This window comes from Antrostomus carolinensis, unplaced genomic scaffold, assembly GCF_000700745.2.
Source record: "Antrostomus carolinensis isolate BGI_N321 unplaced genomic scaffold, ASM70074v2 scaffold5517, whole genome shotgun sequence".
NCBI lineage: Eukaryota > Metazoa > Chordata > Aves > Caprimulgiformes > Caprimulgidae > Antrostomus > Antrostomus carolinensis.
In genome coordinates, this window is record NW_010325250.1 from 16,447 (window position 1) to 31,459 (window position 15,013).

General features: G+C 49.8%; 1 protein-coding gene across 1 annotated transcript in view; it reads right to left on the bottom strand.

Moving 5' to 3' along the window:
• LOC104527416 (nuclear receptor corepressor 2-like) overlaps positions 1–15,013 on the bottom strand; it is a gene marked incomplete at its 3' end in the record, with an annotated part of 22,067 nt that overhangs the window by 5,521 nt on the left and 1,533 nt on the right. Inside the window, exon 2 of the mRNA XM_010171134.2 lies at positions 2,422–2,549. Within this exon, the coding sequence (XP_010169436.1) occupies positions 2,422–2,549 (128 nt within the window). The remainder of the gene's footprint in view (positions 1–2,421; positions 2,550–15,013) is intronic.

Sequence of the window (15,013 nt, forward strand, 5' to 3'; positions counted from 1 at the left end):
ATTTATGGAGAGGAACAAGAAAAAAAAAAATTGCAGCTCCCAGAACATCATTTCAAGTGTGAAAAGACACGAAGATATATGGTTGCAGGGATTTCAGCCGCACCGCCGCTCACTCCTGAGAAAAGGGTCACCTTTAAAAATGGAAACTTAATTAAAGACCATAAATAAAACCAGATCGGTCGCGCTGTTAACTCGGGAGCAGTCGGTGCCATTTGGCCCAGCACAGATGAAGACCAAGAGCTGCACATGATTTCCAGTGGCCACGCACACCCCCCCGGCTCCCCCCAGCGCTCCCCGGGCTCCTCAGCCAGCAGGATTAATCACATTCAATAAGCACAGTAATTAGACCTGCTCTCGTGCTCTATTGCACGTGGCTATCGCGGGTGGCTGCAGAAACACAGCAGCTGCTTAAAGTATCCTAAATGTCATACGTCAGATCAACACCGGGCAAACTCTTCCAATTCCTCACAACTCCTGAGCAGAAAGACTCCCAAAAAGGTCTAACGAACAGGGAAAATAATCTCCTATGAAAATAGTGACTCATCTTCTTCTGGGTAAAGGTGGAATATACTGTGTTAACATGCATACTGCTTATTTACAGCGGTGTTTTCTGCCAAAGAAGCCATAATCCATCCCAGCATTCCTCTGCTGATATAGATTCTTGCTCTAAAATCATAACACTTATAAAAAGTCAGAAAAATTCATTTCCTTTATTTTTCAGCCCCTTCACCTCACTGGCACCTGCCATTTAACACTCAACCCCATTTTTCTCACTTCTTTTGCAAACCAAAATATATATATAGAAGGAAAAAAACCCCTAATCCTTGTCACCTTGCCATGACATTCCTCTACAAGTATTCATGGTACGACTTGTACCAACAGCAGATCCTGAAATACTTCTCTTCACTCCTGCAGTCCAGTTGGCACAGCCAACCGAGCAAGCTAAGGGGAAGTCTGTGGATCCTTCCAAGAAAAAGCCTGCCACCAAAAAAACCATCAAGGAAAGCAGCACATCCCTGCAAAGACAGACAGAGCCAACTTTCCCTAAATCCCTACAGCAACAGATTCAGAGTGGTTCAAGTTTTCTTTCCTTCTTCCAAGCCAGAATTGCTGCACAGGGAGCTCAAGTTTCTACCCATCCACCAAGGGGTGACGATGACTCTCAAGGCTGATGTACTCAGGGAAGGGCAACCTGCAACTCCCCATCATCTCCTGCAGAACTGGGCTGCCCTGGGTGGGAAGCAGGAGGCACATCATCCTCGAGGGAGGAGAGCCCATGATGGTCTGACACTGCAGGAACTGGTTCTCCCCATCCTGCCTGACCCACCAGGCTCAGCTATGGGGATGTCCAGCTGCCTGACCCTGACATTCAATGAGTTTCTTGCTCAGAGAGCCCCAAAACATGGGACCATCTCAGCACTCCATTCCTTCCAGCAAGTTACAACTCAGCAGCTTTTTGTCACCAACTCCTGATTCATACTTAAAACACTATGTCCATGGTGAAATGCTTCACTGCTTGTTCCCTTTTCACTGGAAAAACAGGGTCCTGTCTGCATCTGTGTCCTCAGGCATCCTCTTTCTCCTCTCCTCTAACAATGATGATTTTAGAGAAACAGATTCCTCTCTGTGACTCTGCACAGAATAAGCGTTAAAAAAAAAATGCTTTGCATAAATCTACTGTAGCAGGGCTCGAATTTCACTTCCAGGTCAGTGTTTTTCCAAATACAGAAGAGAAACTGTGAGAGAGCAACGTTTTGTGATCAAACAGAGAGTGAGAGTGACGGCCTTCAGAACACATCAGCTCCTGTGGTTAAAGCATCTACGGCATTTCCAGCCACACCGCGCTTGCCCGAGTAGCACCCAAAACCACTGCCAGCCTTCCACGAGAGGCCACGAAAGCCACTGGTGGCACAGGGAGAGCTGTGGGGGGAGCTGACAGGAAAAAAAAAGTAGCTTGGAGAAAGTTGTGAGGAGAATGTAGGAGGAGAAACAAAACCAATGAAAGCAGGAGGAAGAGCAGCGAAGAGGAAGCGGAGATGTGCAGTGGAGACGAGCTCTTCTCACTCCTCCCTTCAGCCCTGGGAGCCACAAATCAAGCCCAACCACGTGGCTTTATTCTCCATGTTGAAAAAAGACACTGCAACCAGTTACAGCCACATGTAGCTTCCCAGACCTGAGGAGGGTGGGGTTTTTTTGTTGGTTGTCATTTTTAAGGTATCTTTAAAATGTGTGACAGTCCAAGGGAAGAAACCAGAAGGGAAAGGTGTCACTGGCATGAGTGCAACGAAGCCAAGACTGACCCAGAGACCGAGCACAGTCAGTACTGACACACATTGCCCAGGTCTCTCAGCCCTCCCCTGCAAAACACTGGCTAACGCAGTCGGGATGCCCACGGGCTGGGGGAAGGTGAGGAGCTGGTACCTTTCATTGCCCGGCTGGAACTCGGAGAGCAGGGACGGCCTCCGCCGCTGCGGCTGCATGATAGACCCCGGTGGGAGGTGGGAAGCGAAATCCCTGGAATGATGCTGGTACTCCAACAGCGCGACGTCCTGTGGGAACAAACACAGGAGAGCTCGTGAGGCTGGTGGCAACTTTCAAGCAAACATTGAGCACCAACAACTCAGAAGAAATCATACAGATACCCCTTCTCTGGAGCACTGGGTACTGGAGCACACAGCTCAGGGCTTCCCTCCCCACAAGAAGGGTTCCCAGTAACCCCCAGTCACACACCACGTTGGGATGGTAGCTTGGGCCCCGGTCCATCCTGCCTCCAGCCTTCTACTGGGGCTTCTCGCAGGCTGGCTCCTGGGATGGGACACCAGCAAGCTCAACCCAGCCACCAAGCACACACACAGTGATTTCTGTCATCTAAGTGGTCCCGATGACAACTTCAAATCCAAGACGACGAACAGGTAAGAAGAAAATTAAGAGTCACAGAATATTTTCACCTTCAATGATCCACACAGCGGTATGGAGAAAGAAAAAACATTAAAAAAAAAAGAAAGAATCACAAATGTTATCTTGAGAGTGTCCCTTTAAACCCAGCTCCCCTGGGCTGAGCTCAAGAGGTTTGAAAGGACAGTTTGCTATTTATTATGTGTACATCCCTTTTGTTCCTTGACCCTTGGAGAGTACAGTACAGTATGTTCCTGATTTTAATTAAATAAGAAGCCCTCCTGCTCTGTGCCACAGACTGATTCCAGCAACAGTATTTTAGCAGCTACATTCAACCGCTATTTTTTATTTGCAGATAGATACTTGACCAGCAGACTAATCATCTAATTAACTAAGACCTTCAGCAATGGCATAGAAAGCCCTGCCACAGAATATCCCTGGTAACACTGATATACATTTACATTAGAAGAACCAATCCCACCTGGGAGCCTATTTTGAACAGTTCTCAGCTGGAACAAAAAAAGCCCCAACTCCCTCAAAAGGAAAAAAAAAAGACATTTCAGAATTTAAAATAAATAAATAAAATCAATAAAATCAATAAACAAAATGCCAAGTGCATGCAGCTGGGGTTGTGGGCAAGGAACTGTCAGCCCTAACAGCTGCAACAGAAATTATCTGATCTGCTGTCGTGAAGACTGTTATGCTCAGTACTAGGGAAGCTGGAGAAGGGCCCCAGCAAGGTGCATGGCAGGTAAAGAAAGGATTTGGGAGCTTAAATAGCAACAACCTGTCCCCAAAGACCCCCTCTCCCAAGCTGGAAGTGAACAAGCAGCCCAGTGCTGGACGCCAGGCTCTCCTCCAGCCAGCTGCAGAGTAGAAGGGAGCATCAAAGCCCAACATCTTTGGCCATCACAGGGTAAAACAAGATGTATGTATAGTAGGTTTCTGGAAGGCCAGGAAAAAAACCAGAAATTGTAAGAACTTGGTCCAGGGGAGCCAAGAAAAGTAGATCCCCTACCCCACACTCAGGCTGTCTCACCCAAAAGCTGAAAAGGCCAAATGTCAAATGGAGGAGGAAGGGGAGTGGTGGGGTCTGACAGCCACTGCTTCTCCTTCTGCCTAGAAAGGTGCACCTGTTTTTGGAACTGAGTTCATCTCTCCCAGCATCAGGCAACGGTGTGGAAACGCCAGGAACCAGGGACCTCTGCCAGCCCCAAATCCTGGTCTCCATATCCAGCCTGGCCACTTCAGACATCAACCTCTCTGGAGCAACGGGTGTCTTCAGACAGGTTCTTGCCACATAAGGAGGGGATTACTGGGACAGTGTCTACTCATCCCCACGGGGATGTTCCACTTCTGCCGTAAATCCAGGTTCAAGAAGGATGCTACCTTGTCAGTCTGCTTTTTCTTCATCTGTACAGGAGGCCCTGGGGGGCTGTAGGACAGAATATGCTACAAGTCCAACCACAAATGGGACAAAACTCGAACATCTGAAGTGAAGGAGCCCATTAGCTTTTACAGCCAAAGCAGAATCACTACCTACAATGAGCCTCCCTCAAAAATAAAATAAAATAAAAGTAAAATAAAAATAAAATAGTGATGCAGCTCCTGACATCCACCTACAAAACAAACACATCATGTCTGGGAAGACACACCAATAGGCCCACAACCAGGACCATCACCTTCTGTGGGTGTATAAACAAGAATGACTTGTCTGACCAGGCTCAAAGGCTGTGCCCTTGAGGAAAAACAAAAAAAAAAAAAAGGCTCTTGCATGTCCCCAGAACCATCTGTTTTTCCTTTTTCCCTGCCCACACTCAGCTGAGCTTTGCCTTTTCCTCCTCTAACCCCCATCAGAAAATGGCTGGTGGAGCTCAGAGCCCGCTGGCAGGGCCTGAAGTGACGGGGAAGCTCGTTAGGCCAGGTCATTAGCTCAGGGACAGGATGGCAGATGTGCCCCTCCGGCTTACCCGCCAAGGGCAAGGCCAGCGAGCACCAGCTCCTGCTTTTCCAGACATCACCCAACTCACTCTGACCTGCTCCGCTCTCTTCACATCCACGTTCAGTTTTACCAGCAGAAAACATAACCTAAAAATTAGTGAGGAGGATTAAAATTGCCAGATTTCTGTGCCCTGTGATGAACTGTCAAAGGAACAGCAGGAGACCTGGCAGGACGTAGGTGGATTAATTGCTCAGAAAGTTACTCCAGTAAATTGCACAGTGAGCTATGACTGTGTTTTTCAAACGTAAACGCTGGAAAGGTTTATGAGCTGCCTTCAGAAGAGGCTTCAATTTTGTTCAGCAGCATTTTAAAGAAATATGAAATAGAACTTAAAGAAGCAGAAAGACCACATGTAGTCAGGGGCTCTTGCACATCAACAGATTTGGGGAGGTGGGAAAAGGGCTTGCAGAGGGCAGGGAGAGATGCAAAGAGAAGAAGAGAGGATGAGCAAAAAGTAGAATTGAGCACATGGTTGATAGAAATTAAGCTGCTTTACTCAGAGGGGGAAAGTTTCCAAAACAAACTCAAAGCAAAGCAATCAAAATCACTTTGGAAGTCTCAATGTCAAGACCTTATCACTCTCCCCATAAAACAGCAGCTTCACAAAATGTAACCCCAGGTGAAAGGAACATCTAGAGCCACGGATGGTTTGAGAACCAGCCCGGAGATGCCAAGGGTGAGCTGCCACAGTCCAGGTTCCTCTCTCCTGTCCCACACACATCTCTGGCAGCGGCTCTCCACTGGCCACAAGAGCAGCACTTTACTCAGTCTAGTCCATCCATCCTTTCCGATGGAAGCAAACCACACAGTGCCATGGGAGCAGCCTCATAAGCAGCTAGAAAACTTGTCTGAGCTGGGGAGATACAGCACAGAGATTCCCCACAAACACCTCTACCGCAAAGCACTGGCAGGAGGATCCCGTCCTCCAGCACGTTTCTCCGCAGCATCCCCGTGGCAGCTCCACAGCATAACCCTGCTAAACACATCCTTGTTCTGGTGCCTCCTGCTCCTGCAACAACCCACCCACCGATGCCTGGACACCCCACACTTGCCCAGGGCAGCAGCAGGCCCGGATCAGGAGGAGACCTGGAAAACCAAGTTACCCAGCCAGGAGAGGAAGGTTGGATCCCTGTAGCTGGGTGCAGCTTCACATCCAAACTTCAGCACCTTACATGAAGTCAGAAGAGCTGCAGCAAACCTCTGGCCTTTACATGGGGGTCTGAGTCCCTTTCACTTCCATCAAATCCATTTCAGCTGAAACCTGACATGGGTGATGCTGAAGGACAACAGACCTCACGACCACTGCAGCAACCAGTGAGGAAGAGTCTTACGGGGTAAGTGACTGAAATACAGCTGCTTTCTGCCTAGACAAAGCCAGAAACCTGCCCTGATGAGAGCTGGCTCCAGTGGGTCCTTCTGAGCAGCTCCTGGTCCCACACCACCAAAATCCACTGGCTGGGCTGAGCCAGCACCAGCAGCATCCGCAGAGATGGACAAACCCCAAGAGTGTCCACAGTGCTGTAAATCACCCCGGCAAAACCATACAGCACAAAGCCAACGTTTACATAAATAAAATGTTAAAGAGCCAAAAGCAGCCTCAGTAAAATGCCCTTCTTCACGCAGCAGAATGAAAAGGTGCTTGTGCCCAGCAGAGGTGCCGAACGCGTCCCTCGCTGCCAGCGAGGAAGGCTGGACGCCTCCTCCCAGCTGGGAGGGGAGCGGTGAAAGCACTCCCAGTCTCAAGGTCTTTTTTGTGTTATTACTTGATCCCAGAGCGCCGTCTCCCTCCCTTTCCTGGAAAATCCTCTGACTCGAAATAACCTGAGTCTATCAATCAGGCTCGTTTAGATACACTCATCAAACCGGCTACAGACAGGAGAGTGGATGAAGTATTACAGAAAAACCTTCGGCAGCCAAAACCACAGACAGCCCCACAGAAAACAAAACAAAAGAAACCCCACAAAAAAAATCAAGCCTTTTTTTATTTTCCCCTTTTTTCCATTTTTTTGAAAGCTTTCAGCCTGCTGCCTCATCTACCATAATGTCTCCAGCAAAAGTCTTCTCTGCTGTCCCCTGACCTCGGGATAACCTACACACTGAACTAAGAACTGCCTGCAGCCGCGCAGCCTTGCTGCCTCTCTCGCTTTCTGTTTTGAACGCGTGCACTTGCTGCTGCGCTTCATTTCTCCTTCCCCTGCCTGCAGCTGCCTGGGTCCGGGTTGCCTGACCTCCAACGAGGAGGAAGAAAGGGAGGTTTGAAAATGATGCTGGAAGCACCCCTGGGTGCTGACCTGCAGCACGCAGAGTCAGAGAACGCTACGCCGCAGCCAACAGCAGCTCTGACCCTGCTCTCCCAGCTCCAGCATAGGGCACATCCATATGGACAAGACATCTACCAACTGCTCCACTCAGCTGGTATTCCCACAGCTGGGAGAATTAGCCCCCCATGAGAAGACCCCCAAGACAAGAGGCCTGCAGAAAGGAAGCCTGAAGCTGGTCTTGCAACAGAAAGGCGAGCTGCTCCTCCTCTCTTCCTCCCTCCAGCAAAAGAAAACAAGTGCAAACGCCCAGTGCTTCTGGCTTCCTTGGAAAATGGCTCTGGAGCAAACCCATGGAGAGCCCGAGCAGAGCCAGCCAACCACCTGCAGCACAGCTCCAGCAGCCCAAGGCACGAGATCCATCCCCTACCTCTTACCACGTCGTCAGCCCAGAAAGCAACCAGGAGCTCCCCGCTGAGTTTCGGTGCAAAGACAGCTTCGCTTAAAAACCACCGCTCTTGTTTTGCTGTGACGCCGAGGAGGAGCCGTCCCAGGGTCAGTCACCACATCCGCCAGCTGAGCCGGCTCCCCGGCGGAGGGTGGCACTGGTGACAGCAGCCGCCTCTAATCACAGCATCGGGCACAGGCAGTGCCAGCACTGCACCTGTGGAGCTGCCTGGGCACAGGAACCCTCGTCCCACACTGTCCTCGCCCCACACTGTCCTCGTCACCTTTTGCAGGCAGGCAAACAAGCCAGAACACAGGACACGCTCATCGAGGAGCAAGTCCCAGCTCCTTGCCACCTCCACGAAGGATTATGTTGTGGGTTGGTCATTATGAGCTCGCCCAGCGTTGTATTGCGAGTAATTTTTATTTCTTAACGATGCACTGTTTCCACTGCAGCACTCCCAGGCGTTTAACCTAAACGAGGCTGATGAATAGTGAATGGAATGGTCCAAACAGTGAGCAAAAAACAATGCCAAAGCACCCCTGTTTATTTCTCTAGTTGTAAATTGTCCCTTACCTCATTTTAGAAGAGGTGCCTGGGCTGTTCCTGCTGCTCGTGAGCAGCACGTGTGCCCTTCTGGGACCCCCTTTAACCACCGGGGAACTGATGGGTGAGGGCAGTGGGGCTGGGTGGCACACAGAGCCAGAGCTGGGCACTTCACAGCTGCCACCCTCTGTGCCCCAAACTCCTGTCATCTCCCCAACAATATCCCACTGGTTCTGGTGGATCTGAGGACTTTGCTCCACCCCACACCTCACCTTCACACCGAGTGTCCTGGTTTCCACTGCTATTTCCCAAGAGGAGGTGAGAGCAGCTGCAGACAGCACTGCCCGGAGCAGCGCCCACACCAGCCACGTGCTCCATCCCTCTCCTCCTCCTGCTTTGCTGCTGGTGTTTCCCCAAATTAAAGAACAACCTGGGCCTCTGGTGCCCAGAGCTATTCCCCAGACAAGGACAATGGCCAGAGGGGACACACAAGTCAGAGTGGCCAAACATGGTGGCCAGGACTTGACCACACAGTCTCAGACTCGGACTGCAAAGCTCCCCCGTCCCCCGGGAGCACACAGCCAGCACGAAGCAGTGTATCTCAGCTTGAAACCTGCAAAGGCCTTGGACCACCCACCCATTAATTTTTGCAATAAACTGCTGTTTGATCCCCTCCATGCAACCCTGGGGCAGCAGGAAGCTGGGCTGGCAACTGCTGCCACCTGCGAGCCAGGCAGACCAGCTCTCCAGTCCAAGGTGGGGTGGCCAAAGCGGCATGGCCACCACTCTGGCAGCTTTGCCAGAGACAGGGGATATCCTCCATCCCTGCTTTGCACACCCTCAACTTTTGAAAAAGAAGTTGCTTTAAATCTCCTTCTGCCAGCCGTGAGCGTGACCTATTTTTGCATTAAAAGGAAAAGCTCTCTGGTGCCTGGATACCCCTCGGCGCTGGCAGCACAGCAGCTGCTCATCAGACCGAGAAATGCACTTTTTAGCCTTTGCCTGGAGAAAATAATTTTTTCCCCAAAGTCAATTCAGGTAAGAGGAAGGGGGGATGTTTAGGAGGAACCAGGGCAGTAGCAGAGCTGTTGTTGCATGAGATCCAGATGCAGCAAGGACTGCAAAGGGACCAGCACGGCACGCAGCCCATCGCCCACAGCCTCCCCAAAGAGGAGCCCATTCTCTGCTACCAAAAACCTCCACTGAAATGCAAAGGAGGTGGTTATTGATCAAAACAGGTTGTCCCCAAGTACAGTGTTGTCTGCCCAACTTCCTCCCAAAAACCCTGGGAGGAGCTCACTGCAGATTTAAGAAAAAAAAAAAAAACGACAAAAAACCAACAACCCCAAAACAAACAACAACTCCTCCACAATCAGCTCTACTGTTGAAGATAAGGTCAGTAATAAAAACCTGGCTGAATACAGGCATTTTTATCTTGCCTACGGGGATGCAACATGTGCTGAAAAGACAAATGCCCTCATTGTTCCGACACAGTCTCGTTGCCATCCATCTCTCAGACGCTGCTGACTTGGCCTTTTGTTTTAGGAGGTGACCACACTGCGCGTGGCCCCTTCTTGGAAGACATTGATTTCTGCTGCCATCCCTGGGCTGAGGCCACGTCTGCTGCCAGCACCATCAGTGTCTGTACCAGCTGCACAGTAACGCGTCCTTCCCGACGCCCTCTCCCCCGCCTCTCCAGCAAACCAGGGCTGTCAGCAGCCTTTAGCTGTCCCGTCTGACTATGCCATTCATGGAGAAGTCACGTCTTGGTGGGGGCAGCTCTCAGCTGTTGTGGCTTCCCAGTCATCTGACCGGTGCCGGGTGCTGGAGCCAGCCGCCAGCCCTCTCCCGCCAGCCCCAGGAGCCCGCAGAGCAGCAGCACATCCATTACAGTGCTGCTTTTGAGTCTCTCTCCATCACAAGACTTTTGTCCCAGTCACATCCAGGCGCTTTTGAGCTGGGAATGATCTGTCTGTCCTTCCTCCACTCCTCACCCCTCATGCTCTGCTTTCTGGAGCCTCTTGTGGTGGTGAACACCCATGTGGGATGGAACAGGTCTCTTCACACAACACAGAACTTCCACCTTAGAAGCACCAGGTCATTTTGCTCATCATCATCATCTCTTCTGCCACGGGGAGTCCCCCACAACACCTATAACCTATCTACAGGTCCATGTAGGACCCTTTCATCTTTCCACATCCCCCACTCAGCACTCTCCTATACTTCCTTACAAGCAAATCCTTCAGGTCAAAGAACCTGACTTGCTCAGTATTTTGAAAAAATGTGGTGACAGTGAAAACAAGTCAAAGCCCCCAGACCTGCAGAAGGTATCTCCAGGGGCTTGTGAGGCAACACAGGCAGAGGCAGGCTAGGAGTGCAGGCAAAGGCTTTGTGTCTCCAGAAGTGGCTTTAGTGGGTCTCCACCTTTGCTAAACCACATACACAGTGAAAGTTTTTTCTTCCCCCGTGGATTCACAATCTTGAGATTAACCAAAAGCAAAGCATCACCCTCTGCACCAAATCACATCCAAAAAGCAGGCTATGGAGCAGCCACAGAAGTTTACAGTAGCTTGAAGAAAAAGAACTGTTCTGGATAAAGGCTGTATCCTAGGGAAAACGAGCTTTAAATACAAACTGCTGTAAGCCAACTTCTTCTTGGCAATAGGAGAGGCACTCCAGGGCAGGGAATTAGGTGCCTGTTCCTCCACTTCCATGCTCTCCTAGTCCCACAGCAGAAAGCCAATTTCCCAAATCCACCAGTGAGCTGCTCAGAGCTCATGCAATCCTTCCCTGTCAACCTCCAAGTACTTCAAGAGAGACTGCGCCGAGTTCTCGTGACAGACTATCAGAGCTGGTATTTCCAAGGTATGTTCTTTATTTCATGTCATTCCTTAAAGCGTTCGCTGGAGCCCGGCAGGCAGAATTCAGGATGCAAATCTCTGGCACGAACCGCCCCCCGCTCAGCGGCGCAGCTGGTAGCAGGAGGCTTTGCTTTGCGCTCGGAGGTGGTTGGAGGAGGCTCTTCACAGCCTGGGGGATTTTAGCATTTGGCACTATAAACTCTTCCGTTCTGTAAGTTCCTGGAGCACCGACACAGACTGGCATTTTGCTTCCAGCAGATAAAAGTGTGAATAACTACTCCAAGGAACACCAACACAGCAGCAAAGGCGCCTCGCGTATGTAATGCAAACCACTGCCTCTCCACAGCCTTACCTGGCATCGCCTTGCCACGCTGATCGTGTCACTGTGGAGATGAGCTAGCTCCTGCCATCTCAACGACTTCCATCTCCTCACAGCACCTTCCGTGGCAGGATGCTGGGTTTAACCTGCCCAGCTCTAACTACTGGGAGGAGTCTGGGCAGGGAAGGCACTCAATATTAGGAAGAGTTTCTTTGTTGAAAGGGTTCTCAGGCATTGGAAGGGTTTGCCCAGTGGCAGAGTCTCCAAACCTGGAGGTATTTCAGAGTCATGTAGACATAGTGTTGAGGGACATGGTCAGTAGGGGACTTGCCAGTGTGAGATTAATGATTGAACTCGATCTTAAAGGTCTTTTCCAATTTAGGCAATTGTGTGATTCTATGATTCCCCTAGGCCACCATTTACTAAGACACCAAATCAACACCTAAGTTTGCATCAACCTCTTCACTCTGGTTCAGACAGACAAGGAAGTTATTTATCATGGGCCAAAAAAACCCAAAAAACCCAACTGATTGGGCTGGGATGCTCCTGCACAAGTGCTGTTTTGCAAACAAGGAGTTTGATGAAGGAACTACAGAGCTGCTCCCAGACAGAAGTGGCACAGGAGAAAGCATGAAGGTCTCAAAGCTGGCGCAGAGGGGTTAAGGAAGAATTAAGCTCACCTTTCCATCTCAGCTGAAGCAGTTTGCAGGGAACAGAGCCAACAGCATGCAGGAGGGATGCTGAGCACCTCTTGTTTTTCAGGGAGGGGACAGTGCTCACTGAGGGGATTCAAGTGACGATGGAGCACCAATTTCATATGCACGTGCACACACCCCAATCCCACCAATCCCCAAACTGTTTAATATCTCTAGTCAGTAAAACAGTAAAAGTACCCCAAAAGCAGAAGCTGTTTTAACACAGAGACAGCTGCACGATAACACCTTGTGTGCCCCAGTCCCCAAAGTCTCCTGCAGCTGATACCACCCTCCTGGAAAGCCCAGCCTGTGTCCAAAGCCACATCATTCCCACAGCACCAAAATGTCAGAGCCCTAATGGGAGAAGGATGCCTGGTAAGGAAGGCACAGCAAGAAACTGGGAAGAAAGAGAGGGAAACCCTTCTATCTCCAGGGAATATTGATCACGAAGGGGCTTTAAAAGGAAAGAGGGACATGCACTATGCAGGAAATGGATCTGTTTACAGAAAATATCTACCGGTTGCCTGAAAAAGAGTATTCTTCATGTGAAAGTTTCCTTTGAGAGAACATGAACTTGGGCCACATTAGAAGGTTAAGAGCATAAGTAATGTGTTCTTTCACCTTTAGCTAAAGGTCACGGAGCATTCAGACAATTCCTCTGTTCCCAAGCTGAACATGACAGAAGCCAACGAAACACCCCAACATTACAGCTAATGAATAAAACAAAAACATTTCCCCTGCACTCCAAGAACCATGCAGTGCTCAGCAGAAGGAACTGTTGATTATTGGTGATTTTAGTTTTACCTGAAGAAAGTCAAACAAAGAAGAACCTTTACACCAGGTTTCCTTCTTCTCTAGCAGGCACGCTTGTCTAAGTTTTTTTAGAAGTAATTTTTTAGTAAGATGGAATTAAATCTAGGGTCATTACAAAACTAAATCTAGGTTCATTATAAAATATTGCACCATTTTCACATCCTGCCTCCGTGGAAGCTGTTGGGACCAGATGCCTCTCAGTGAGGAGGAGGACGACACCCCGATACAGATAGGAGACCAACCTACCCTGCAGAAAAGCCTGTTTGCTGCATCACCCATCAGAGCTGAGTTTGGATCAGACTCACAGGTTCACAGCCCTGCCCAAAGCTGGCACCGAAGAGTGAAACCAGCCAACAAACATCCTCACTCGACCGGTACTGGATCATCTCTGCCAGCTCCAAACTCAGCAGTAACTCCTGGAACACGCTGCTGGGAGACCATGCCTGTATGTACAAAGCATATTTTGTTTGTTCACTTGAAACATCTTTTTCCCCATTTTGTTGGATACTCCCTCAAGTTTTATATGATGGGAAAAGAAAAATGCCCAAGCCTGCTTCCACTGCCTTCTGCCCCTTCACAACATCCCCCCTCACTTGCCTCATCTGTGAAATTAAACAGCTGCAATCCTTTAAATCACTTTTCATAAAGTGTCTCCAAGCCTAAAATAATGTCACGGCTCATTTCTGAGCTCAGTATTCCTGCCGCGCCGCGTCTCCCTGGGTGCGACCGTCACAGTTGGACTGTAGTTATTTATTTATATTATAATAGCATTTGCAGCCCCGCTGTGCTCAGCCCTGCACACGTGCCCAGGAGGTGACCCAGACCCAGGGCGTTTCCACTGCCGGGATAAGGATCCCAGGGCTGATGAATTCCTAGTTCTCAGGAAAAGATGTCGTGGAACACAGCAAACCAGAACCAAAATCTAATTAGATGCAAGACACGCTAGTGTCGGGTTGGTTTTGGCCTCTCTTGCTTTCTTCCAAACAAGCTCTCACTGTGCAAACACACCCCATGACAAAACTGACCTGGCCAAGACATGCAAGCAAATACCACTGACTTTTAATATTAAACAGTGCAGCAACTTCAAAGGAACTGGGCTCTCCTCTCCCAAGCAATCCCACCAGAGATCAGCTCCAGCCCCAGAGCCATGGCCAGGTTCCAGCTCACGGCGCTGCCGAGCAAGAGACACGTGTTTGCCAACAGCTGAGAGCGGCAGGGCAGATCATGCAGGGACACGCTTGGAGAAATGCTCTGCCTACCCTCCCGAGGAGGGGCACGGTGCGTTTGGTTTGTGTGGGGCTGGCACACTTCTGCCAAGAGGAGTCTTTTGGCTTTCCATCAAAAAAAAAACCAAACCAACCAAAACCTCAGCTTGGATCTCTCCTGCACCCAGACATCTAAAAGGTATCACATAACTCTGGAAGATTACAGGCGGCTGTAAAAATAGCTGCTAGAGGCAAATGCCAGCAACTTCTTCCAACATTAACATGATAGAATAAAAACAGTATTCACTCCAGGCAGAGAGCAGGGCAGGTTGGAGAAACCCAGAGCCCCATCCAACCTGCAAACAACTGCCCGGCTTGGTTCATCCTGCTGTTGTGACACTCAGGGGAAGCAACTGGGGTTTGCAGGAGACAGGGACTCGCCCCCGAGGCTAGGAGCCTTTCTCACCATTCCAAAAATCAGTCTCCACATTGGGTATTGAGGTTTCTTTGGTTTCTTTTTAAAAAAATCATGGTTTTGCAACAACTGCAGATCTTGCTCACCTGGCCACATCCTCCTCCTGCTCAGGTTTCTGATAGAACTGGGATTTTCTTTTTGAGACAAACGCTCTCGTTCTGTCCCATCTCCCAAACAAACGCACTCGCACTGACGGGAGCAAAACTCTCACAAATTGAACCAGGTCAGCGTGGCTCATACCCCGGATGAAAAGCTTCTTTGTGCAGAAGCACACAGGCTCCGAGCGATCTAGAGGAGCCAGCTAACGCAGCCAAGAGCTCGTCCTCAGCCCTCCTTAACGGTTCTATTTCAAAGCCCTTCCGAACCCCGGCTCTGCTCCCCGTGCCGCTCTGCTGAAGCTCAGCAAAGAGGATAGATGAGGGAATTTCACCCCTTCACTGACACTTTGTGGATTTCCCAGCTTTCAAGTCAAACCTTAAAAATCATCACAGCAGGA